The sequence below is a fragment of the Chiloscyllium punctatum genome, chromosome 1 (genome assembly GCF_047496795.1).
Source record: "Chiloscyllium punctatum isolate Juve2018m chromosome 1, sChiPun1.3, whole genome shotgun sequence".
In the NCBI taxonomy this organism is placed as follows: Eukaryota; Metazoa; Chordata; class Chondrichthyes; order Orectolobiformes; family Hemiscylliidae; genus Chiloscyllium; species Chiloscyllium punctatum.
The window spans coordinates 28,933,886-28,960,351 of record NC_092739.1 but is presented as its reverse complement, the minus strand read 5'-3'; the positions used below and the strand labels follow the sequence as shown (position 1 = coordinate 28,960,351).

The following is a 26,466-nucleotide window of genomic DNA, read 5'->3' as shown; positions in this document are numbered from 1 at the left end:
AATTCAGAAATCTAGGCTATTGGTCTGTGGATAATAGGCAAGCCTTAATGTACAAAGCATTCAGAATAAGATAGATGAACTAACAGTGCAAATCAAGGTAAAAATCAAAGATATGATTTGTTTAGCCATTACGGAGACATTACAAGGAGATCAGAGCTTGGAACTTAACTTTCAAAGATATTTGACCTTTCAGAAAGACAGGAGGGAAGGAAAATATGGTTGGGTAACACTGTTTAATAAGTGATCAAATGAAGACTCTTACAAGATATGATCTAGTCTTGGATGATATAGCATTCATTTGGGTGAAAGCAGAAAACAGCACGTGAAAGAAGTCATTGATAGTATTAATGTGTGGACCCACAAATAGTAGCCATAGTGTAGGAAAGAGTATAAATCAACAAAGAATAAAAGCATGTAAAAATAAAAGAGCAACAACTCTGGTGACTTCAATCTTCAGGTTGATTGGGTCAATCAAGTGGGAAAGGGAAGCTACGATAACAAATTTGGAGTGCTCTATGAAACTACCCCTTACAAAAGGTGTCATGGAGTCAGCCAGGCAACAGGCTATCCTGGATCTGGTAATGGGTAATGAGGCAGCTTTAATAAATAACTTCAGAGTAAAAGATCTCCAAGAAAGTAGCAATTTATTATTCTGTTTGAGTGGGAGACAACTATGTTGGAAACAAGGACGTAATTCATGACTCGCAGCAAAAATATACCCCAGTGAGGAGGAAAGATTCTATGAGATGGAAAATCCAACATGGCCACCCAAAGTAGTTAAGGACACTACTAAGGTGAAAGAAAATTTGCATAATAAGGAGGCATATGTTCCAAAGATTGGCATAAATTCAGTATCCAGTAAAGGAAGACTTAAAAGTTATTCAAGTGAAGGAGAAAATAAACCATGAGGGCAAACTGGCAAAGAATATAAAAAAAAACTGACAAGAACTTCTTTGAATATCTACAAAAAGGAAGAGAGGGGTCAAAGTGAACATTGGCCCCTGAGTAAATGATTCGGAGGAGATACTTATAGGGAACAAGGAAATTGCAGAGTTAAACAAATATTTGGCATGTGGAAATAAATCACACATCCCATTAATATGAAAACAATGCAGAGAAGGAATTAATTGTTAAGAAGGGCGGTAAAGACAAGCCAGGGAACTATAGATCGGTGAGCCTGACCTCAGTGGTGGGCAATTTGTTGGAGGGAATCCTGAAGGACAGGATGTACATGTACTTGGAAAGGCAAGGATGGATTCAGAATAGTCAACGTGGCTTTGTGCATGGGAAATCATGTCTTACAAACTTGATTGAGTTTTTTGAAGAAGTAACAAAGAAGATTGATGAGGGCAGAGCAGTAGATGTGATCTATATGGACTTCAGTAAGGCGTTCGACAAAATTCCCCATGGGACACTGATTAGCAAGGTTAGATCTCACAGAATACAGGGAGAAACTAGCCATTTGGATACAGAACTGGCTCAAAGGTAGAAGACAGAGGGTGGTGGTGGAGGGGTGTTTTTCAGACTGGAGGTCTGTGACCAGTGGAGTACCACAAGGATCGGTGCTGGGTCCTCTTGACTTTTAGTCATTTACATAAATGATTTGGATGCGAGCAGAAGACGTACAGTTGGTAAGTTTGCAGATGACACCAAAATTGGATGTGTAGTGGACAGCGAAGAGGGTTACCTCAGATTACAACAGGATCTGGACCAGATGGGCCAATGGGCTGAGAAGGGGCAGATGGAGTTTAATTCAGATAAATGCGAGGTGCTGCATTTAGGGAAAGCAAATCTTAGCAGGACTTATACACTTAATGGTAAGGTCCTAGGGAGTGTTGCTGAACAAAGAGACCTTGAAGTGCAGGTTCATAGCTCCTCGAAAGTGGAGTTGCAGGTAGATAGGATAGTGAAGGCGGCGTTTGGTATGCTTTCCTTTATTGGTCAGAGTATTGAGTATAGGAGTTGGAAGGTCATGTTGCGGCTGTACAGGACATTGGTTAGGTCACTCTTGGAATATTGCGTGCAATTCTGGTCTCCTTCCTATCGGAAAGATGTTGTGAAACTTGAAAGGGTTCAGAAAAGATTTACAAGGATGTTGCCAGGGTTGGAGGATCTGAGCTACAGGGAGAAGCTGAACAGGCTGGGGCTGTTTTCCCTGGAGCAGGTTTACAAAATTATGAGGGGCATGGATGGGATAAATGGACAAAGTCTTTTCCCTGGGGTCGGGGAGTCCAGAACTAGAGGGCACAAGTTTAGGGTGAGAGGAGAAAGATATAAGAGAGACCGAAGGGGCAACTTTTTCACGCAGAGGGTAGTACGTGTATGGAATGAGCTGCCAGAGGAAGTGGTGGAGGCTGGTACAATTGCAACATTTAAGAGGCATTTGGATGAGTATATGAATAGGAAGGGTTTGGAGGGATATGGGCCAGGTGCTGGCAAGTGGGACTAGATTGGGTTGGGATATCTGGTCAGCATGGACGGATTGGACCGAAGGGTCTGTTTCCATGCTTACATCTCTCTGACTCTATAAGTACCATCATTATTACTAGAGAATCGTATAGACAAATACAAAATACATTTACGATTTGGATGAAGGAATTGAACGCAATATCTCCAAACTTGCAATTGACACTAAGCTGGATGGTAGCATGTGCTGTGAGGAAGATGCTAAAAGGTTGTAGGATGACTTGGACAGACTGGCTGAGTGGCCGAATACTTGGCAAATGCAAACTAATGTGGAAAAATGTGAGGTTATCCACTTTGGTCACAAAAAAAAGGTATATTATTCTGAATGGTGACAGTTGAGGAAAAGATGAGGTGCAATGAGACCTGGGTATCATGGTGGAACAGTTGAAGGTTAACATGCTGGTGCAGCAGGCAGGGAAGGAAGCTAATGGCATGCTCCCCTTCATAGCGAGAGGATTTGAGTATCGGAGTAAGGATGTCTTGTTGCAATTGGTGAGGCCTTGGTAAGGCCATAACTTGTGTATTGTATGCAGTGTCTCCTCTAGTTTGACAAAGGACATTCTTGCTATGGTCTGCCATTGAGAAAAGACTGGATTGTCTGGGCTTGAGGCGGCATGGTGGCTCAGTGGTTAGCACTGCTGTCTCACAGAAGTAGCCAGAGATAGTGGATGTGCTGGTTGTAATTTTCCAAAAATCCATGGATTCTAAAAAATTACCACAAAATTGGAAAATTGCCAATGTAACACCCTTATTCAAAAAGGTAGAGGGGCAGAAAATGGGCAATTAAAGCCTTATTAGCCTAACATTTATTGTTGAAAAAATGTTGGAATCAATTAAGGTAGTAATAGCAGCACATTTCGAAAATCATAACCTAATCAAGCAGTGTCAGCATGGCTCACAAAAGGGAAATTGTGTCTGACGAATTTATTACAGTATTTCGAGGAAGTCTCAACCAAAGCAGATAGAGGAGAACCAATAGATGTGTTGTAGTTCCAAAATACATTCAATAAGATATCTCCCAAACGGTTAAGTTGGAAGATAAAAATCCATGATATTGAAGATAGTATATTATCATGGATTGAGAATTGCTACATGGTCAGGAAAAAGTGAGCAGGCATAAGGAGTTCTTTTCAGGTTGGCAACCTGGAACTAATGGGACTCCACAGGGATCTGTGCTAGGAATACAACTGTTTACAATATATATGAATGACTTGGAGGAAGGAAGTGAATGCATTGTAGCCAAATTTGCAGATGATAAAAATTGGTGGAAAGGGAAGTTCTGAGAAGGATGCATAGATATTTTGATAGGTTATGGAAATAGGTAGAAGTTGGCAAAAGTGGGGAAAATGTGAAGTTCATTTTCAAAGGGTGGACAAAAGAGCAAAATATTATTTAAGTGGAGAAAACTGCAGATAGCTGCAAAGAGACTTGAGGGTACATGTGCACAAAACACAAAGCTAGAATACTGCATGATGCAGCAAGTAATCAGGAAGGCTAATAGAATGGTGACCTTTATTTAAGGGGATAAGAGTAGGGACATCTCTCTACTGTATAAGGTGCTGGTCAGACTACATCTGGAGTACTGAGAGCAGTATTGGCCCCCTTTTATAAAAGAGGATGTTATTTCATTGCAGGCAGTTCAGAGAAGATGCACTACAATGATCACTGATATGGCGGGATTGCCTTATGAGCTGACTAATTTATTAGAATGTTTTGAGGAAGTCTCAGGTTGGGACTCTACTCACTAGAGTTTAGACAAATGAAAATAATTTTTAAAAACTTAGATCCGAATTTCTGTTCAAGAGATGAGAAGAGATCATTGGAATTTGCTATATGGCCCAGTCTGCCTAAGTATATTAACATTTCAATAACAAACGTAGTGGGTGGCACGGTGGCATAGTGGGCGGCACGGTGGCACAGTGGTTAGCACTGCTGCCTTACAGCGCCAGAGACCCGGGTTCAATTCCTGACTCAGGCGACTGACTGTGGAGTTTGCACGTTCTCCCAGTGTCTGCGTGGGTTTCCTCCGGGTGCTCCGGTTTCCTCCCACAGTCCAAAGATGTGCAGGTCAGGTGAATTGGCCATGCTAAATTGCCCGTAGTGTTAGGTAAAGGGGTAAATGTAGGGGAATGGGTGGGTTGCGCTTCGGCGGGTCGGTGTGGACTTGTTGGGCCGAAGAGCCTGTTTCCACACTGTAAGTAATCTAATCTAATGTAATTGATTACTGGAAAGGTAAACCATAAAAAAAAGCTACCATAATTAGCAGACCCACTTCAGTGTCCATCACGCACTTCTGTGGTTGAAGAGGTGACGTGTTGCTCATTACTTCAATCTATCCAGGACCAAAGCTGCATTTGTTTCTTTGCCAAACAAGAGATGAGATCCTCCAGCTTGAGGTTTGAGGGGACCTACTGAACATAGCATTCTCAGAAGATAAGTTACCTGAAATTTGATTTGTAGGAAAACCATGTTTCAAAAACTCCTAATGTATTTTCAATCAATTTTAACAGAAACAAACTCAAACAGCCTGATGTGGTTGCATATTAGGCAAAGAGCCCTAGAACACTATTTCTGAAAAATTTCCACAGATGTAGAAATCAATTTGATAGAGTTGGATAAAATGTACTTAGTTTCCTTTGAATATACAAAACGTTGAAACATTTATTGTCTTCTACTAAAATCATAATGAAAATTTCTTGAATGCAATACTTGAACGGAATCCATCAGCCTTCAAATTACTTTAGTAGAATTGTAGACATGCTGTATTGTAGCTGGTATTTCAATGCAAGAAGAATCAATTGTCAGGCTAAATGTAAAATGAAACAACACAAGTCACACAATAAAGGATTCCATTTGCGGCAGACATTCATTTGTCAGTCCACAGAATAGGATGATATCGCAAAGTGCACATGACCATCCACTCAGCTAACGGAGTTTGCTCTGAGATAATCTGCATAAGTTAAATATGGAACCTCTGTACTCTCTCACCACAATGAATCATGAATCTATGCTCTTTGGATTTGAGGTTCTGAACAAATTAAGCATTACTGCAGCGTGGACAGAATTTTACCAAGATGTTGCAAAAAACCGGCTTCCATACTATTCAAAGTGGAGTAGTTAGAGATTCTACTACAAAAAACAAAACTTCCAATTTCGGAGATTAGTAAGTTGAAAGTTATCAATTTATTTTCAAAGAAAAAAATGAATAATAAAGAAGGAACTAAATTATCTGCATTGTACCTCAGTCTGGAGCTGTTTGTCCACCGCCACTTGCTTCTGAGAAATAGCATCATACTGTCTATTTTGAAGGATTTGGACTTCATCTTCGTTAATTGGCCTGTTAAAATATGAATGACAATGGCTATGGTAACTAGGCTCACATCAAAACCACAATAATTGCAAGAATGACCACAGTGAAAAATTTGATTATGTCACAGCTGATAAAGAAATACATTCACCACATGAACCAAACCAATGCAAAGTTACCCCACTATCTTAAAGCAGTTTGCAGTGCGCTCAGGGGCTTTTGAGCAGCAACTTGCTGTTATTGGCCTCTTGATTCAGCAGAAGTCCCTTCACAGGAGATTGACAACAGTGCAAGCAAGAGTGATCTCCTCAGTGAGACCAAAGAATCTTCTGAGACACAAACTCCAAGCCAAGTATAAATTTAACTTACTGTTCAAATTAATGTCAAATCATGTGCAAACAGCAAAAATAAGTGTGAGGAAAAGAAAGGAATGATTGAGAAAGATGATGGAGACAAGAAAGTTCAAGATTTTTTTTTCCCAAAATCTCTGGCACAAAAGGACATTATGTAAGAACGAAACACACGCAAAGTTACATATGTTAGAACAAGGGAGATGGTTTTAAAGTTTCATCACATCATTAAACATTTACTTGCACCTGAATGCAAAAGTCTAACTTTATTTTTTTTAAATGGGTAACTAGGAAACAAGTACAACTTAATGCCCTTACATGGATTTTGATGCTGAATCTATTCGCAGGTAAAGCAGATTATCTAAGAGCTGAACAAATCAGTCAACAGCTTCCATATTTCTGTGTCTGTTTTATTTTATAAAGGTGTGAATACTGACAGCCTCATTGTCATGATTTCTGAAAACTCCAGCCCCAATATTTTGTCTTATGTGACACTTGGCATGTGATGGATATGACTAAGCTTTATAGTGTTGGAGATCCACAGTATTTCAAGCTGATTCACCCGAAAGTCTCATGTTGTACCATACAACACTTTGCAGACTGCATAAGATGTTAACATTGATCTCTTCCTTCTCACCCCTTCCCCATAAAGCTATTGATGTGTCACAGTTTTTGACGAGAAAGAAGTGAAAGAACAATAATGATGATGGTCTTTAACTGTAATTGTCAAATTAGAAGTGAAAACTGCATGCACATTACAGGACAACTCCGGGGTGGGATCAGCATATGGTGACAGACTGGTACTGGTAAAGAGTACAAAGGGAGCGCTGGTGCTTACATAGGAGTTCTGGAAAAAGTTATCAAATGAGGACTTTGATGGGGAATCCTGCAGAAAGCAGATGATGCATACTGAAATCATATTGCATTGTCACGCCTGCCAAAAAAAAGGCCTGTGGCAAATATTAATGAGAATGAAATATCCTGATGGTTAACATTGGTTTACATCCAACAGTTGGAAGCCCATCCTTTTGAGGCTAGAAATAGTGGCCAATTTGGTTAGTAGAAATGCCCACCAAAGCATGATTCAGTGTCTTAATAATTGATGTCTCAACTCCCATTGCAGTACAAGCAGAAGACATTCAACATTCAGATGATGCAGTCTACTGTTCTAGCTGGAGACAATAGTAATTAGATTAGATTAGATTACTTACACAGTGTGGAAACAGGCCCTTCGGCCCAACAAGTCCACACCGCCACGCCGAAACGCAACCCACCCATACCCCTACATTTACCCCTTACCTAACACTACGGGCAATTTAGCATGGCCAATTCACCTGACCTGCACATCTTTGGAGTGTGGGAGGAAACCGGAGCACCCGGAAGAAACCCACGCAGACACGGGGAGAACGTGCAAACTCCACACAGTTAGTCGCCTGAGGCGGGAATTGAACCCGGATCTCTGGCGCTGTGAGGCAGCAGTGCTAACCACTGTGCCACCGTGCCGCCCATAGTGTGCAAGCATTTGCAGGTTGTCAAAGCACTGTAGCGATCTGTCCTCCCATACATTGCTACAAATGTTGAGGAACTGCCCCAAAACGAGTGGTATTCTTTCCTTGGACTCTGTCCATAACAAGGAAGATGATACTGCAAAGTCTAAGTGAAAAATAAGGCAGTTCAGATTCTGGGTGGATTAAAAATTGACAGAAGAGATATTAGAAAGATCAGCTGCATTTATAAGCTTAGAAGGCATTAGAACTACTTAGGATAATTCTGAAGATGCTCAGGAAGGAAGGTGGTGGTGCTGGCCATAATGTTTTAATTCTTCTTCATCTAGGAATGGAGAAGTGTAAATATTCTCCACTTATTCATAAAAGTGGTACAAGAATAAATCCAGCAATCACGGGGCAGTTAGTATAATATTGAGCTTTGGCAAAGCTTTTAGAAATCGTAATTCAGGGAAGAAGTACACATCCCTTGGACATGGGGATTAATTAAGAAAAGCCAGCATAGATTCAGTAAAGGTAAATTATATTTAACTTGTTGATTGACATGGTTAATGAGATAATATTCGAGGACGCTAGCACAGTTGATGTGACTTATATGGGGTTTGCTGCAGCCACCTGGGAGGATTTAAACTAGTAAAGGGTTGGGGGTGGGGGATCCAGAGAGATAGTGAGAAAAGGGATCAGTCTGAGGTGGGTGCAGTTGGGAAAAGGAGCAAATCAAATTGTCAAGGCAAGCAGGTGCAAGGCAGAGAACAAGGTAGGACTGATTTATTAAACTGCATTTATTTCAAGTGGCTTGACAAGTGAGGCAGATGAACTCAGGGCACGGTTGCAAACATGGGACTGGGATATCATAATTATTACAGAGATGTGGCTTAGGGATGCACAGGAGTGGCATCTTAATATTCTGGGGTATAGATGCTATAGGAAGAATGGATAAAGGGGGAAGGGGTAAGACAGGAGGGTGAGTGGCATTTTTGATTAAGGATAATGTTACAGCAATATTTAGGGAGGATATTCCAGTGAAGTTATTTGGGTGGAACTGAGAAATAAGAAAGGGATGCTCATCTTATTGGGATTATACTATAGACCATCCCCCACCCCATCAGTCACAGGAAATTGAGAAGCATATTTTTAAGGAGATCGGAGTTATCTGTAAGAACAATAGGGTGATAATGGTAGGGGATTTTAACCTTCCAAACATCTGGGATTGCCATAATGTTAAGGACTTAGATGGAGAGGAATTTGTTAAGTGTGTACAAGAAAATTTCAAAGGTAATGTGACGGCCAGAAAGTGGGAAGCCTTCAAAAATGAGAGTTTGTCCGGGGTCAGTATGGCCCTGTTAGGAAGAAGGGCAAAGAAGATAGATGTAGGGAATGCTGGAGGACTACAAAAATTGATACGGAGGAACTGGTGTTGAACTGTGGACAAAGTTAAAAATCTCACAACACCAGGTTACAGTCCAACAGGTTTATTTGGAAGTATTAGCTTTCGGAGAATTTATAGCAAAAGATTACAGTGCCAGGTAACTGATATGATATATTGAACAAACCTAGATTGTTGTTAAGTCTTCCATCTTTTAGAATGGGTTGCAGGTTTCGGTTCATTAACATGCAAATCCCAGAACAACTTTTAAAGTCACATTCTCGAGATAACTCAAGGTTTTATAGAAGAAAAAGTGACATCTCAGCTCAGACATAAAGTTATCTTGAGACTGACTTAAATTAAAAGTATTAATGAGACAAAACCTGCAACCCACCCTAAAGCATGAAAGACTTATCAACAATCTAGGTTTCTTCAATATATCATTTCAGTTGAATGACACTAATCTTTTGCTATAAATTCTGTGTCTTATGGCCCTGCTCTACAACTACCTGATGAAGGAGCACTGCACCAAAAAGCTAGTGCTTCCAAATAAACCTGTTGAACTATAACCTGGTGTTGGGTGATTTTTTAAACTTTGTACAGAAATTGATGTTCTGGTCATGAAAAAGGAAGCACAGTGTCAGGTATAGACAGCAAGGATTGAGTGAATCCTCAGAGTATAACGGTAGAAAGAATATGCTTAAAGTGAAATCAGGAGGGCAAAATGGGGTCGAGATAGCTTTAGCAAATAGGGTTAAGCAGAATCCAAAGGGTTTCTACATATACATTAAGGACAAAAGAGTAACTAGGGAAAGAATAAGGCCCCTCAAAGATCAGCAAGGCAGCCTATGTCTGGAACCGCAGAAGATGAGTAAGATACTAAACAAGTATTTTGCATCAGTGCTTACCATGTAGAAAGACATGAAAGCGAGACCCCTTTGGGGGAGTAAATAGTGATATGTTGAAACTGTCCATGTTACACAGAGGTGGTGGTGCTGCTGGATGTCTTAGAACGCATAAAGGTGAATAAATCACCTAGACCTGACCAGGTGTACCCTCGAACTCTGTGGGAAGCTCGGGAAGTGATTGCTGGGCTCCTTGCTGAGATATTTGTATCATCAATAGCCACAAGTAAGGTGCTAAAAGATGGGACGTTGGCTAACATGGTGCCATTATTTAAGAAAAGTGGTAAGGAAAAGCCAGGGAACTCTAGACTGGTGAACTTGACATTATTAGTGGCAAGTTGTTGGAAGGGATTCTGAGGGATAGGATTTACATGTATTTGGAAAGGCAAGGACTGATGAGGGATAGTCATGGCTTTGCTTGTGAGAACAAGTATCTTATTAATTTGATTGAGTTTCTTTGAAGAAGTGGCGAAGAGGATTGAAGAAAGCAGAGTGTTGGATATTGTCTATATGGACTGCATGATGTGGAGGAACTGGTGTTGGACTGGGGTGGACAAAGTTAAAAATCATAACACCAGGTTAAAGTCCAACAGGTTTAATTGGAAACACTACCTGAAGGAGCAGCGCTCCGAAAGCTTGTAGACTGGTTAAGATGATTAGATCACATGGAACACCGGAAGTAGTAGCCATTTCGATACAAAATTGGCTCAAAGATAAGAGACACAGGGTGGTGGTGGAGGTCTGATTTTTGGACTGTGACTAGCATGGATTGGTGCTGGGTCCACTGCTTTTTGTCACCTATATAAATGGTTTGGATGTGAAGATAGGAGTTGTGGTTAGTAAATTTGCAGATGACACCAAAATCGGAAGTGTAGTGTACAGCCAAGAAGGTTAACTCAGAGTACAACTGGACCTTGACCAGATGAGCCAATGAGCCAAGGAGTGGCAGATGGAATTAAATCTAGATAAGCATGAGGTGCTACATTTTGGTAAGGCAAATCAAAACTGAGCTTTTTATTAAGTGCATAACGTCTTGGGGAGTATTGCCAAACAATGGGACCTTGAAATGCAGGCTCATAGTTCCTTGAAAGACAGGTATACAGTGTAGTGAAGAGTGTGTTTGGTACGCTTGCATTTATTCGTTAGTGCTTTAAGTATATGAGTTGGGAGGTCATGTTGTGGCTGTACAGGGTAGTGGTTAGGCCACTTTTGGATTCTGTGTTCAATTCTGGTCTCCTTGTTATAAGAAGGATGTTGTCAAACTTGAAAAGATTCAGAAAAAATTTACAAGCATCTTGCCAGGTTTGGAGGGTTTCAGCTAGGGAGAGAAGTTGAATAGGCTGTGGCTGTTTTCTCTCGAGCATTGGAAGTTGTGAGGTGAACTTTTAGAGGTCTATAAAATTATGAGGGGCATGGATAGGGGTAGGGTAGAAAAACTAGAGGGCATAAGTTTAAGGTGAGAGGCAACTTTTATATGCAGAGGGTGGTGCATTATGGAATGAGTTGCCAGGGGAAGTGGTGGAGGCTGGTAAAATTACATTTAAAAGACATCAGAATGGGTACAGTAACAGGAGGGGTTTGGAGGGATATGGACTAAATGCTGGCAAATGGGACTAGATTCATTTAGGGTGCCAGGTTGGCATGGATGAGTTGGACCAAAGGGTTTGCTTTTCTGCTGTACATCTCTATGCCTGCCAAAAGATGTCTGATGAAGTGTCAGATTTAAGGCTGTGACCAAACTTGAGGCCTATGGAAAGAAGAGTGGTCACAATGGATACAAAAATCAGCAGAAGATAGAGTAATTGCAAATGGCTGTCTTCTTGGATGAAAGAACAAATTATTGTAGTGTTTCCTAAGAGTTACTATCAGAACCATTGATTTTCTTGATTTATATTAACAATAAAGTATTCAATACCTAGTGTCAAATCTGTCCCTCATGCTCAGAATAGAGAGAGGTGCAGTATGCAGCAGACTGTGATTGACCATGACAATGGACTCTGCTGAGTCTGCAGGGCTCTCCTAGAGCGATACAACATTAGTGTTTATCAATCTATTTGCTTACATTTCATGCAACAGCCTGGCTGTCATTAACTGCTTCCTGTGCACAACGTGCACACGTGCCTGCATTGTGCACAAAAGTCAGCCAAATACCCTGTTGCCCATTAGGTTGGCAATTAGTTCATCTTTATAGCTCAAATACAGCTGGCACTGTGAACTACTGCAGATTGAAGTCAGCATTCCTGAGGTCAGGATATTAGACACTGGCCAGATAATTGCTACTTATGGAATCACATTAGCTGAATATTGAGGGGAGTAGAATACTTTTTAATGTGGTTCATTTCAGAGTTCACATGCAGTGCTTGCAAGGCAACATATTATAGTTAATAACATTCTACACCATTTAAATAAAGCTTGCAGTCCTCATGAAGCTACATTTTCACCTTTTTCTTCTGTGGTGCGGTGAAATATTGCAAATATCAACTGTTTAGTCAAAAAGGAACAAAACACTTAAACCTTTTACATGCTCAAAATCTCTGCCAATGCAATCTTTGCCATATCCTGAATTTCGTCAGGCTGCACACTTTAGTGAACACCTCTGTATTGAAGCAGGATCTAAAGCTGTTCCTCGCTGGGGCAGATATACAAGAATTACTCCCTCAATACTATGGCTTCCTTCTGAGAATCCTACCACCTCCTTTTTGAACTACTTATCCTGCTCTGCTGACTGTTGCGGTGATACATGAGACTAAGAGAAATATTAACTGCTCCATGAGTTTTGTCCAGAGTCCTAGAAGTCAAGACAAAGATCTTCAACACTCGTGACTCTACTCTTTAATGACTTTGGTAACTTTAATAACAGCATAGAACAACAAATTAAATAAAGGCCAGTAGAGACCAAACAACTAGAAAGAGATGGTTGATTATCGCTTTAAATCGCTCTGGAAGAGAATTCCTGCTGGCTTTGGTCATGTGTTTAGCTGTAAAGGTTAAGACGGCGCATTTGCTGGAACACTGATTTCTAAACTGGCAGCATTGGCATTCAATTAGCAGCCATGACCAGAAGTAATCATCTATATTTAGAACATAGAACAGTACAGCACAGAACAGGCCCTTCAGCCCAAGATGTTGTGCCAACCATTGATCCTCATGTGAGGTAAACCTAATGTACGCACCCTCAAATTTCTGTGACCATATGTATGTCCAGCAGTCTCTTAAATATCCCCAATGACTTCGCTTCCACAACTGCTACTGGCAACGCATTCTATGCTCTCACAACTCTCTGTGTAAAGAACCCGCCTCTGACATCCCCTCTATACTTTCTGCCAAACAGCTTAAAACTATGACCCCCCCGTGTCAACAATTTCTGCCCTGGGAAAAAGTTTCTGGCTATCAACTCTATCTATGCCTCTCATTATCTTGTACACCTCAATTAGGTCCCCTCTCTTTTTTCCAATGAAAAAAGTCCAAGCTCAATCAACCTCCCTTTGTAAGATAAGCCCTCCATTCCAGGCAGCATCCTGGTAAACCTCCTCTGAACCCTCTCCAAAGCATCCACATCTTTCCTATAATAGGGCGACCAGAACTTGACACAGTATTCCAAGTGCAGTCTAAGCAAAATTTTATAGAGCTGCAACAAGATCTCACGACTCAAATTCAATCCCCCTGTTTATGAAAGTCAAAACACCATATGCTTTCTTAACAACCCTGTCCACCTGGGTGGCAATTTTAAGGGATCTATGTACCTGTACACCAAGATCCCGCTGTTCCTCCACATAGCCAACAATCCTGTCTTTAATCCTGGACTCAAGTTTCATGTTGGACCTTCCAAACTGCATCACTTCATATTTATCCTGGTTGAACTCCATGTGCCACCTCTCAGCCCATCTCTGCATCCTGTCAATGTCACGCTGCAGCCTACAACAGTCCTCTATACTGTCAACGACACCTCCAACCTTTGTGTCGTCTGCAAACTTGCTAACCCAACCTTCAATCTCCTCATCCAAGTCATTAATAAATATTACAAAGAGTAGAGGCCCAAGAACAGAGCCCTTGGAACACCACTCATCACTGACTTCCAGGCAGAATATTTTCCTTCCACTACCACTCACTGTCTTCTGTTGACCAGCCAATTCTGTCCCCAGACAGCTAAATTTCCCTGTAGCCCATTCCTCCTGACCTTCTGAACGAGCCTACCGTGGGGAACCTTATGAAATGCCTTACTGAAGTCCATATACACCACATCCACCGCTCGACCTTCATCAACTTGTCTAGTAACATCCTCAAAGAACTCAAAAAGATTTGAGAGGCATGACCTGCCCCTCACAAAGCCGTGCTGACTGCCTTTAATCAAGCCATGCTCTTCCAGATGGTCATAAATCCGATCCCTCAGAATCTTTCCTAACATCTTGTGGGCGGCATGGTGGCACAGTGGTTAGCACTGCTGCCTCACAGTGCCAGAGACCCGGATTCATTTCCCGTCTCAGGTGACTGACTGTGTGGAGTTTGCACATTCTCCCAGTGTCTGCATGGGTTGCCTCCAGGTGCTCTGGTTTCCTCCCACAGCCCAAAAATGTGCAGGTTAGGTGAACTGGCCATGCTAAATTGCCCGTAGTGTTAGGTGCAGAGGTAAATGTAGGGGAATGGGTCTGGGTAGGTTGCGCTTCGGCGGGTCAGTGTGGACTTGTTGGGCCGAAGGGTCTGTTTCCACACTAAGTAATCTAATCTGTAAGTAATCTAAACCTTGCAGATGACAGAAACCAAAAGTGAAAGATGTGCGACTGAAATAAAGGCTAGCTCCCAGCATGTTAGAATATTTTACATCTTTTATACAAAATTACTGCTCACCAATTTAAAAGTGATTTTCTCTCTGTACTTTTAAGCTTAAAAACACTTTTGTGAAAAGTAGAATCAAACATTTGTTCGTTAATTTGCCACAATGAGAATTGATTCATACAGAGTTTTCTTGAACAATTCAAGATTCATAAACATATTCAATTTGGAAGATTTTTCAAATTTATTTGCTATCAAGACTGAATAGCTAAGAAACTGTTCTAGTCTTTTGAAACAATAAAACAATTCTGTAATATTCTTTGGTCTGTCATGTTAACTCATTTTTATAATAAATATGGTCTTTGCATGGACATCATCTAGTCCTCTTATCATGTATCCCTTGATTCCTTCCTCTTTGGAAACATACAAAAAAATTTGAGATACAATTGAGTATGCAAATTTTGCAAGTTATTCACATAATTCTATAATTCAGGAATGCAAAGGCTATGGCCAAACTACCTACATGACAACATCAGTTGCCTCAGCATTCCCAGCCTTGAAGGAGGGGAAATAAAAATCATCTTCATACAAGTTAGATCATCCTTCAAAAAGGCGATTATATACTTCTAGGTTCTTGAAAATATGTAGTAGAGTGTAAGTTTATTCATTGTGTAGGAAGTCAGAAGGGAAGAGTACTTAATAAAAGGCAGAACTGCAGATGGAGAACCGAAACAAACAAAAACAATATTTCTGGAGAAACTCAGGTCTGCTAGCATTTGTGGAGAGAAAACAGAGTTAACACTGAGTCCTGTCTTTGAAACTTACATACAAGGAATGAGACAAAATTGGGTATGCTTCTAGAAAGAGGGAAGGAATTAAGGGATACATGATACGAGGACTAAATGAAATTCAAAAAGAGACTACATGTACTTTTTAATGAGTTAACACAATATTATTTGGTCTGCTATGTTAACATCATGCTCAGAAGCGCCTTCTGAAGGGTCACAGGACTCAAAACTTTAACTGTTTTCTCTCCACAGATGCTATAAGACCAACCTAGTGTCTTGAGGAAAAAATGTTTGAACAATTTTTCTGTACATAAATGATTTTTAAAAACAAATCAAAATGATTAACCTGAATGATTTGGCCAATTCCCAGTGACACACAAATAAGTCAGGTCTCAGCTACCAAAATATACCCCTTCAATTATATTACTTTTCAATCTTCTTACCTCTGGTTGAATCCTGGGCTTTCAGCCTACAAAAATAAAAGAAATGCTATAAAACTTGCATGACTCTGTTAACATTATTTCCATTACATAAATGGCAACCCAGAAGTAAACATGAAAATAATTCAATGAATATTTTATGTTAACACCTGACAAAATGTTTATGCATCAAGAGCAACAAATCAAACTGACAAAATTAATTGCATTCCTGCATGACTGTATGTACCTTAATTTTTTTTGGTTGGGATGATATTTTAAAAGGATTTTTTCTTAATGTTACATCATGAAAACTTAGAAAATGTAGTGTTCCTTTTGTTTTAAACAGTATGAAACAAATTAAAAAAAAAAGCAAATTGATGGCATTTAGTTTCTATTGTAAGCTTAACAATTTAATGATTCACAGTCAGCAGTTGAGATTTATACGGAGCATACTTGTTCATCATTGATCAGTTACCACTTTTGCAGGTTTACTATAGGGATACAATTGGACTTAGGCCAATATGGATTCTGGTTCATTTCCCTGCAACTACATCTGATGATGGAGCTCAAATATTCTGAGGATAGACCACATTTTGGGAATGTTATTTCTTTAACTTTTCTCAAGTGATTCATTACATACATCTTTAAAAATTAAAAGTCATACACCAGATTAACAGTGATATCAAAAATATCAATAACTCTTATTTGTTTACTATTTTAAATCTGGAAATGATTACAAGGAATTTTTTTTATTTTACAAATCAGTCTTTTGCCAAAGTGTTTTTTTTTCATTAATGAGATGTAGATATTGGTGACAAGCATTTACTGCCCATCGCAGTAGTTTTTGAGCAGTTGACAGCAAGACACCTGGAAGCCACGTACTGTAGGTACACAGCAATGCTATTAAGGATTTCATTCCAGGATCTTGACCCAGCAGAAGATAAAGAAATAGAAATATACTTCCAAGTCAGGATAACATGCGACTCTAAAGCAAACTTGTGGTATTCCCATCTGCTGCCTTAGTTCTAAAATTGTAAATATTCATATCAAACGTTTGGTAAAAATAGTTAATGGCATTAACACAATAGTTTTGCTTCAACTAAATAAATGAATAAAGATCATGGACACAGCTCACAATGCTAAGAAACATGTGGTGTCACTGACATTCCAATTCATGTAGCAGTATCAATGCTCAGTATCGGTAATTCTTAATTTTAACTTAAATTATCAGTACAACGAAACAGGGTAGGTTCAATATATTTGAGTTTGAGCCTGACATTTTTCCAACTTTGACTGCAAGGCTGTTTGTTAGTTTTAATTTGATCATTTTCACTTACCACTGACATGCATTAGTTTTAAAGTGGAAACGAACATCTTAAGTATTTCGTTACATCAAAAAAACTCTTGAACAACTATATTCATATGCTTGATAACTGCTACAACAATCTGTTTTCGCTCAGGCAAAATGTTGCTTGGTTCTGGAAGTTCCAAGAACAATAATTGATGTATAAGAAAGTCTGCCAAAATGCATCACTTTAACAACAACGGTCAAATGTTTAAAATTATACCTCTGCAAATTTTTCTGTTAGGCTCACTCTTTCTTAAGCATTATTCTGCAAACAAAATATCCAAGAAACACTACAAGATGATTGGGTTGGGATATCTGGTCTGCATGGACAGGTTAGACCAAAGGGTCTGTTTCCATGCTGTACATCTCTATGACTCTATAAGAGAATACAGTTCTTTACCATTCCTGCCCAACACATTCGTCATATTTCATATTACCATCAACTACGCTGCACATCCAAAAAAACACCCCCCTTACGTTTAAAATATTTTGGAATGTCTTTATTGTTTGTCACTTCTGATGTTTTATTGCCTTGCAACCAAAATAGGTTTAATACAGTATAAATTATGCACATTTACTTGCAGTGGAAAAATGCAGAATAGAACTTCTCAAAAAGACAGTACATTTTAAGAAATACTTTGTAAGACAGCAAGATCACATTATTATGTTATGGGGAAAGAAGATTACAAAATTCTTCTCATTTATCTTGCAAAATCCAAGAATGGATTAAAAAGTCCTTGAACTTATTGTTTGAAAAGGTATGATAGGTAAAATACTGATGTTTAATCATGAACAACATACAAAGACAATAGAAATCCCTGGACAGCTTCAGGTTCAGCCATTTTGTCTAGCGTCAGTTGTAGCAATTAGATATGTTCAATGGTGATCTTAGAGTCTGCTGGGAACACAGCTGTGATACAGTTAGCAGTAATAGTCACGAAGTGCACTTTGACAGATTCCCAAGGGGAATGGATTTAAACATACCTCATCACTCTCCACCAAATTCTCAAACTGTAAATAAAAAGCAGAGTGTGGTTAATTTTAAGTTCGCATCATATATCACAATGAGATGGTTCTTCCACATTAATAGATGGAACTAAGTGAGAAAGACAGATGTCAATTTAGTCCAAGAGAACCATAAGCTAACAATGATAGCCACGCCAAATTCTTCCAATTTCAGAGAAAGGCAGAGAAGTTGACTATTGCAAGTGTTCCTTGGAGAAATTGGTCTGATCGTTCCACAGTCTTGCCTGCCCCTAATAACCTTATGTCCCCTCGTTTATCAAGAATCTAATTGGTCTTAAAAATAATCAAACACTCTCCTAATACTGCCTTTTCAGGAACAGGGTCCCAGGGACTCTCAATAAAGAGACTAAGGGTTGACAATTGAAATCACAATATTCCACCATATCAAGAATAAAATGTGCGTCAATTTTCCCCACAGCAACAGAAACATCTATCTGCATAGAGAGAGCCATTAATAACACCTGTCAACAGCGACCTCTAGTGAAAGAGCTCCATATTAATTTAGATTTTACTCTGTCAGATTTCTGACAAGCAGAAACTGCTGCTACAATGCACCACCAACTAGTGGATAAATGTGGAGGATGACTGCCATGCTCTTACGCAGTAGTCAAGATGACAGCAACAATATAGTCACATTGCATGATGAGTTGTACTACTTAGTTGCCAATCCTAAGTAGTCTAATGAGATAAATCCTTGCCAACAGTAGCCTAATGATTAGCTAGTTATTAACGATTTTTTGGGCACAGGAGCAGTAAAGGGGATAAGCAGACTCTCTATGGAGTTAAGGTGATTTCACAATGACACCATATGAACATTGAAATCAAAGTCAAAGTCAATCTGCAGACTGGATAATCCAATAACTGAACCAGGCGGTCTTAATACTCAAGGGAACAGTCAGTCAATGAGCGAGCAATCAGTGGGAGTCATTAATCACGTATGTTGGCACATGCCAGTCTCTTGGCTTCTTAGGGCTCTGCATTAAATAAGCCTGTAAACAAATAGCTTAAAAAGTGTAGGGCAGTCCTTACTGGATAAGCAATGCTGGATGCTAGTACATAGCAGTTTCATCTTGAAAGTGGCAAAATTGAGCCTTTGTAGTATTTGTAAAAATATTTTTTCCTATACAATAAAATCTATAAAAATTAGAGTTCAAGTATCAGAAGTCTAAAAATATATTGTAGCCCTCCAACTGGCAATGATACTTAAAGTAGATCTTTTTGGTGACCAGCATAGCATACGAGGAGGGTGTTTCTGAAGGATTCAAGTACAGATACAAGGAAACATCTAAACTGATTAATGTAGTTAACTATTTGGCTGATCTAGCATAGACTGTATACAAATCCTTAAGCTTCTCATAAGTGATAAACAGCAACAAATTGAACAGCAGCAACTTGGTAATGAATATTAATCTGAGGTGGTTCATGATCACAGTAACAAAATATAGGCAGTCGATGATTTGTGGCAATTTTCTGATAGTTTATGGAGCTGTTAAGCAGCAGTTAGATATATTAGTTAATTGAATTAAGAAGGTATATAACCATAACAATTGGAGATGGCCTACACCAGAGGTCAACAGGTTGCTGAGGCAGGGAGTGTTGCTCATGTTCAAGTTGCGAAGCAGCATCTTGCTCTTGAGTCAAATGTTAGAGAACTCTTCTCTGGGTTTTCCAGCTTCTCTTTGGGTGCATCTTTCATTTGGAGAAGACAGCTCTTTGAGGACCCTGCCTGATAAGGACTGCTGCTGATGAGATCTGCCTGATAACCACTGAAAATTGATGGGAACGGCCCAATGACCACTCACTCTGCTCTGAACACTTGCTGTTATATTTCTAGAGGTATGTAATTTGTTGTATCAGCAATTGTCTGAACGTTTTGGCCAACGAACATGGGATAGATACTCAAGACATTAGATGACCATTGTCCCATTCCCAGCTCCATTTGAAGGCTAGCTTTTATTCCTTCTAAGAACAAAATTTATTTTCATAATGAATATAATAATAATTGGGTACATTTGGCATCAGATAAATTGTTAACACTAGCTCAATGCATGTCATGACCTCATTGCAAAACAAAAGGTAAGAATTGCATGAAACAATGTTAGAACTTTGGAAAGTTAATTACTACTGTAATAGTTGTTAAATTGCATGTTGCAGAGTAAATGCTAGGAAAATTTAATTAAGCATGAATTGAGTAAAATACTAAGTGCACTAACATGCAAAAATTCATTCATATTTGCAGCCACATACAAGTTTATCGCAGATATTTCCCTTCAATCGTATCCTCCTATTTCCACTGTCTTCTCACACTTCCAAAAATATGATATAAAGTGAGGGGTTTATATGTTGCATATTGTATGACATGAATGAGCAACGTTAGCAAAACTTTTCATTACTGGTCAGCACAAGTCTTGCCGAAAGCTGTTGACAATCAAAGATGCATTCTATTGTGGAACTTGAACAAACCCTCTTTATGAACGTAACAGCGAGGATCAGACATCCTGATCAGCAGAGACTGCTCTGCCATTCAATACAATCATGTATAATCTTCAGTTTCTACTCCACTTTTCTGCTGGCTACCCATTTCTCTCAATTCCTTGAGAAATCAAAAATCAATCTCAATGTTCAATACATCCAACATTGTAGACTCCACAGCCCTCTTGGGTAAGTATTTTCAAGTATTCGTGACTGACAGTCCCAAATGATTGGCTCCTTATCCTGATACTATGCCGCTGCATTCTAGGTACATCAACTGGGGAAACAATCTCTGTGCCAAGTTGCCAAACACTTCAGAACCAAACATGTTTCTGTGAGATCACTTCTCTAAGTGAGATCACTTCCACTTCTCTAAACGCCAGAGGCTACACAGAGTGCAATTTACTCAGCTTCTCATCACACATATAACCAAGTTTGCACAGGAACCAATCTGGTGAGCTAATACTGTGCTGCCTCTTCCTTGGATATGGAGGGCAAAAAGGCACACAGTACTCGAGGCATGAATCATCAAAGCCCTGTACAAATGCATCAAAATTGGTCAACCATGATTACCTTTTCATAAAACCATGCTGACAATATCTGATCACAACATGGGTTAAGTGCTTTAGAAGGCCTCCCCTAATAATAGATTCCAGTATTTTTGTGAAATTAATTGGCCTGTAATTATCTTTTTTAAAATCTGTTGCTCACCTTTCTTGAACAACAGAATTATATTTATTAACTTGCAATCAATCTAGGCAATATTGGAAAATTATCCAGCATGTTCATTACCTCTACAGTCACCCCTAAGAAACTTCATATCTAGGCCATCATTTTTGGAGGGTGAGTCAGCTTTTAGTACCTCAAACCTAATGCCTTTTCTCTTATGGATGTTAATTAGACCATAATATATAAACAAAATTAGGCCAATCAGCCCATCAAGTTTGCTCTGCTACTCAATCACACCGGATATATTTTTCAACTCCATTTTCTTACCTTCTCCCTGTAACCTTTGACCCCCTTGCTAATCAAGAACTCATCGGTCTTAAATAGCGACTTAGTCTTCACAGCTTTCTGTTGCAATGAATTCTGTAGGTTCACTATTTTTTGGTTGAAGAAATTACTCCCATCTCAGTTTGTGTTCTTCACTCTCTCTCAATGCAATTTGTATACTCTGAAAATACAAACTTTTTGTTCAATGTCTCTTGCCATTTCCTCATTCCCCATGGATTTTTTTTCCTGTACGTCTGTCTGAGGGTTCAATGTTTACTTTATCCACTTTATTTCTTTTCAACATAATTACAAAAGCTCCGAAAGTCTATTATGATATCCCCGACTGGTTTATTTTTATTTTTTCTCTTTGCAATCAACATTTGGATCTCCCTTCAGAGGCCAGAAAAAAATCCCTTGATAGGCTCTAAATGTTTTCAAACAAAAAGTAGAATGTGATTTTACAGCAAATCAGATTTAGCTTAGGGTGAGCCTGACCCAAATTGTATGTAATACATAGATCACTACTGATCATTCACCAACAACTGTACTCTAATGGAAAACCATTTGTTTTGTTCTGGCAAGGGAGGAAATGTTAAAATTATGCCAATATACTTCACATTTTATGATCAGCAGTTAGGTTCAAGAAGAACTGGACTGAATCAGAGACTATTCCTCCATACAACAAGACTTAATCTTGTAACAGTGTATACTAGAGTGTGCAGACAAGTGTTGCACCCATGAACTGAATACATTTTGAATAATTTGGCATGTAGAAATACTAATTTTCTCACTTCAAATGGTAACATCAAATGATGAAGTAATACCACCATCTCCTAGCATATTCAACTGAAAAATCTTGTGCACACTATTTTTTTACAAAACTTTACTCATTCGTTCACTTTAGTCAGAGTATTACAGTAACAAGTGTGCAAGTCAGGTGATGTATAATCAGCACTGTACTACTTACCTCTATAGTGAAGTGCTCTCCAATAGAACTTGTTCTAAAATACTTTGATCTAGGAGAAAACAAGATATTTTATTGAGTTTGCTTGATGAGCAGACAATACTTCAGAAAGTAACCTAGCAACCACACAGCAGTGAATGTTGTGACTTGTACAGTATAAAAACAAAACAAGAAAGATCAGTCTAGAATTATGGGTTCAGTAAAATGCAAGAATGCATAGTTATTTCTTTGGACTGACGCATTGTCCAACAGTACCTGTTTACTTTATAAATAACTAAATTTTACTTGCTAGACATGTCACCATTGGGCTCATTTACCAAAGGGAAAAATAACAACAAAATTATATTTTTAACATTAACATGCTTTAAAACTGTAACAATCTTTCTTCATCACTATCACAGCAAACAATCATAATCATCAACATTTAGCCTTAGCACACACTGCGCACCTAGTCATATTCTCAACACCTCATGATTTCATTGTGCTTATGTGGAAAATATGTTTCACAGAGGGATAATTAAAAAAAGAATGAATGTTGAGTCAAGGAAAGAAATATTAGGAGGGGTAACTAAATGTTTGGTAAGATTTCAGGATATGAAGCAAGTGAACAGGCTGAACTATTTAGGGACTAAATGCCAGAGGATCACCACTCCCACATTGTGGAATTATAACGGTATAATTGTAACAAAGCAGACAGCTAGAAATCACAGGATACTGGAAACCTGCACTTTATCATGACAAAGTTCTTGCTTGTGTTGATTGATGATTCAATGAAATTTAATGTTTTACTTATCAGCCATTTTTACAACTATTTCAAACTGAACATTTTTTCCAGCTAAATTGAAGAATTGAAGTTGAGATTATTAAAATGGAAGAAGTGTTGTGAGCCTTAAAAGGTATTAAGATAGATAAATCCCTGGGTTCTGATGGGATCTATCCCAGAATATTGAGTCAGGCTATAGAACAAATTGGAGCATTAACAGATATTTTTGTACACTCTCTGACCACAGGTGAGGTCCCAGAACACTAGAGAATAGCCAATGTTGCACCATTGTTTAAAAAGGGTAACAGGGACAATCCAGGAAATTACAGGTCTGTGAGCCTCATGTCAGTGGTAAAAAAAATTACTGGAAAATAATCTCGGGGCGAAATCTCTGAGTAGCAAATGGATTTATTAGTGATAGACAGCACAACTTTGTTCAGGGAGGTTGTGTCTCATTAACTTGATTAAATATTTTGAGGAGGTAACAAAGATAATAGATAAGAGGAAAGTGGTTGACGTTGTCTACATGGACTTCAGTAAAACTTTTGACAAGGTCAGTCATGGCAGACTGGTACAAAAGGTGAAGTCATATAGTATTGGGATGAGCTGGCAAGATGAATACAAAACTGGCTTAGTCATAGGAGACAGAGGGTAGCAGTGGAAGGATGCTTTTCAAAATGGAGGGTTGTTACTAGTGGTGCTCCACAGGGATCAGTGCTGGGACCTCTCTGTTCATGGTCTACTTAAATGATTTGAAAGGATACATAACATAACTGGTCTGATTAGTAAATTTGTGGATAATACAAAGATTAGCGGAGTTGCGAATAGTGAGGAGGATTGTTAGAGGATAAATGGCAGATGGCGTTTAATCCAGACAAACGTGAGGTGATGCATCTTGAAGGTCAAGTACAGCAAGTTATACAATAATGGCAGAACCCTTAGGAGTACTGATATGCAGACGGATCCAATTGTGCAGGTCCTCAGATCACTGAAGATAGTAACGCAGGTTGATAAGGTAGATAAAAAAGGCTATGGCATCTTGTCTTCATTGGTAGGGCATTGAGTATAAGGATAAACAAGTTATACTGAAGCTCTATAGAACTTTAGTCAGGCCACACTTGGAATATTGCACACAGTTCTGGTCACCACATTACCAGAAGGATGTGGATGCTTTGGAGAGGGTACAAAAAAGGTTTACCAGGATGTTGCCTGATATGGGGAATTTCACTATAAAGAAAGTTTGGAAAAACTGGTTTTGTTTTTACTGGAATGTAGGAGGTTGAGGGGTGACCTGACAGAAGTTTAAGAGACTGTGAATGATATGGATAGAGTGGAAAGTGAGGCTTTCTCCCAGAGATGCAGGGGTCAATTACTAGGGGACACAGATACAAGGTGTGCGGGGGTTAAAAGAGATGTGTGAGGCAAAGTTGTTCACACAAAGGGTGGTGATTGCCTCAAATGCATTGCTAGGTGGTGGAAGGAGACAATAGCAGCATTTGAGAAATACCTGGACAAGTACATATACAAGACAGAATAGAGAGATATGGATCCTGTAAGTAAAGACAATTTAAGCATGGAAGAGCAAAATATATGTCAGCGCAGGCTTGGAGGCTGAAGGGCCTATTCCTGTGCTGTATTGTTCTTTGTATTATGATCAGCTGCTAACCACTACAAATTTGAATTCCAGATATTGTTGCAAAGAATAAGAAATCAGGCCGATAACCACACAGGGAACCTTTTCCTGCTGACAATCATACTGTATAGGGTTCTTTGAATGTCATGTTTAAGTACAGTTGGGTGCCCTTCCATCTTTCAAGATGCATAATTAAGAAAGCTGCAAGGCTTCACGAGGGCATCGGCTGGAGTCAGATTCAAAACCAGAAAATGGCAGCAAAGAGTCAGTAACATTGTGGTCTTTGCACTCTGGTATGGTAGCTACTTTCAAGACTTTGAAGAATCAAGTCAACATTGTCTTGACATTTACGATTTAAATGGACTAGCACAGTGCAGGCTGTTAGTTGTTCATAATTTGCCAGCATCCACACAGTTTGTATCAGTCACATGCTTATTTAGGACTGTTAAATCTGTATTCCTTTATTTTGCAAATGTCTGTTTCCCTATAAATCGTTGAGCTTTAGACAAAATAGTAGATGTTAACCTGAGGTCTGGTAGTTCTGCAGATAGCACTTCCACCTCTAAGCCAAAAGCTCCAGGTTCAAATCCCACTCGATGACATGTTGGCATGGAAGTACAGAAAAAGTTCAAACATGCTGATTGCCTTTCCAACTATTGTCTTATTACTTCCCAAGGGAAAAGAAAGGAGTGAAGCTACAAAAAACTAATTTAAGGAAGATTGTCTCAAGAGGTCACCAGTTTACCATGTCCAAAAGAATTCAACTACGCCCTTGTCAAATATCAGAGCCCCAACCTCCTTTTAGTGAATATGGACTCTTTACTCTAGCTATTTAGCTGTTGTCAGATGAAAATAAACAGCTAAGCTTCCTGAGCAGACTTTGTTATGGGGCTTTGGCTGAAATTTGGTGTAAGCAGAATACAGAACAGGTTTTAATTTGTAGATTACGCCTTCAGGCTTACAGAAGCAGCAATACTGCTATCCCTGATTATATACTGTTGGAATGTGGATATGCAGTTAATAACTGAGAACTGGCTCCAACTGTGACAGCTTCAAGCTAAAATTGACATCTAGAGATATTGCTTAAACATCACATCTTCAAAGTTATTCAGCCATTCCTCCCATAGCCCAGGTTTTTTTTTGTGGTCCATTCATCCAGAATATAAAAAGGATTTCAACAAGTAAAAACATACAAGCTTTACTGTTAATATTAACTTGCACCCCTCTCTAAATTGCAGTCTCCAATCAGACTGTGTTATTATTTTAAAAGAAGGCCTAGAAAGTTAAATGCTTACATCAACCTTTAAATGAATTCTTCCAGAACACCAGTGTTATTGTTTTCCTATGGATTGACTTCCCACCGCCATGTACCCCCCCACTAAAGGCATTGT

General features: G+C 39.1%; 1 protein-coding gene across 2 annotated transcripts in view; it reads right to left on the bottom strand.

Annotated features, from left to right (window-relative positions):
* ap1ar (adaptor related protein complex 1 associated regulatory protein) overlaps positions 1 to 26,466 on the bottom strand; it is a 120,943-nt gene that overhangs the window by 35,489 nt on the left and 58,988 nt on the right. For both annotated transcript variants that reach the window (XM_072583512.1, XM_072583418.1), the window contains exons 2-5: positions 22,683 to 22,731; positions 18,209 to 18,235; positions 15,901 to 15,926; positions 5,707 to 5,803 (exon numbers count right to left, since the gene is read on the bottom strand). In XM_072583512.1, the coding sequence (XP_072439613.1) occupies positions 5,707 to 5,803; positions 15,901 to 15,926; positions 18,209 to 18,235; positions 22,683 to 22,731 (199 nt within the window). The remainder of the gene's footprint in view (positions 1 to 5,706; positions 5,804 to 15,900; positions 15,927 to 18,208; positions 18,236 to 22,682; positions 22,732 to 26,466) is intronic.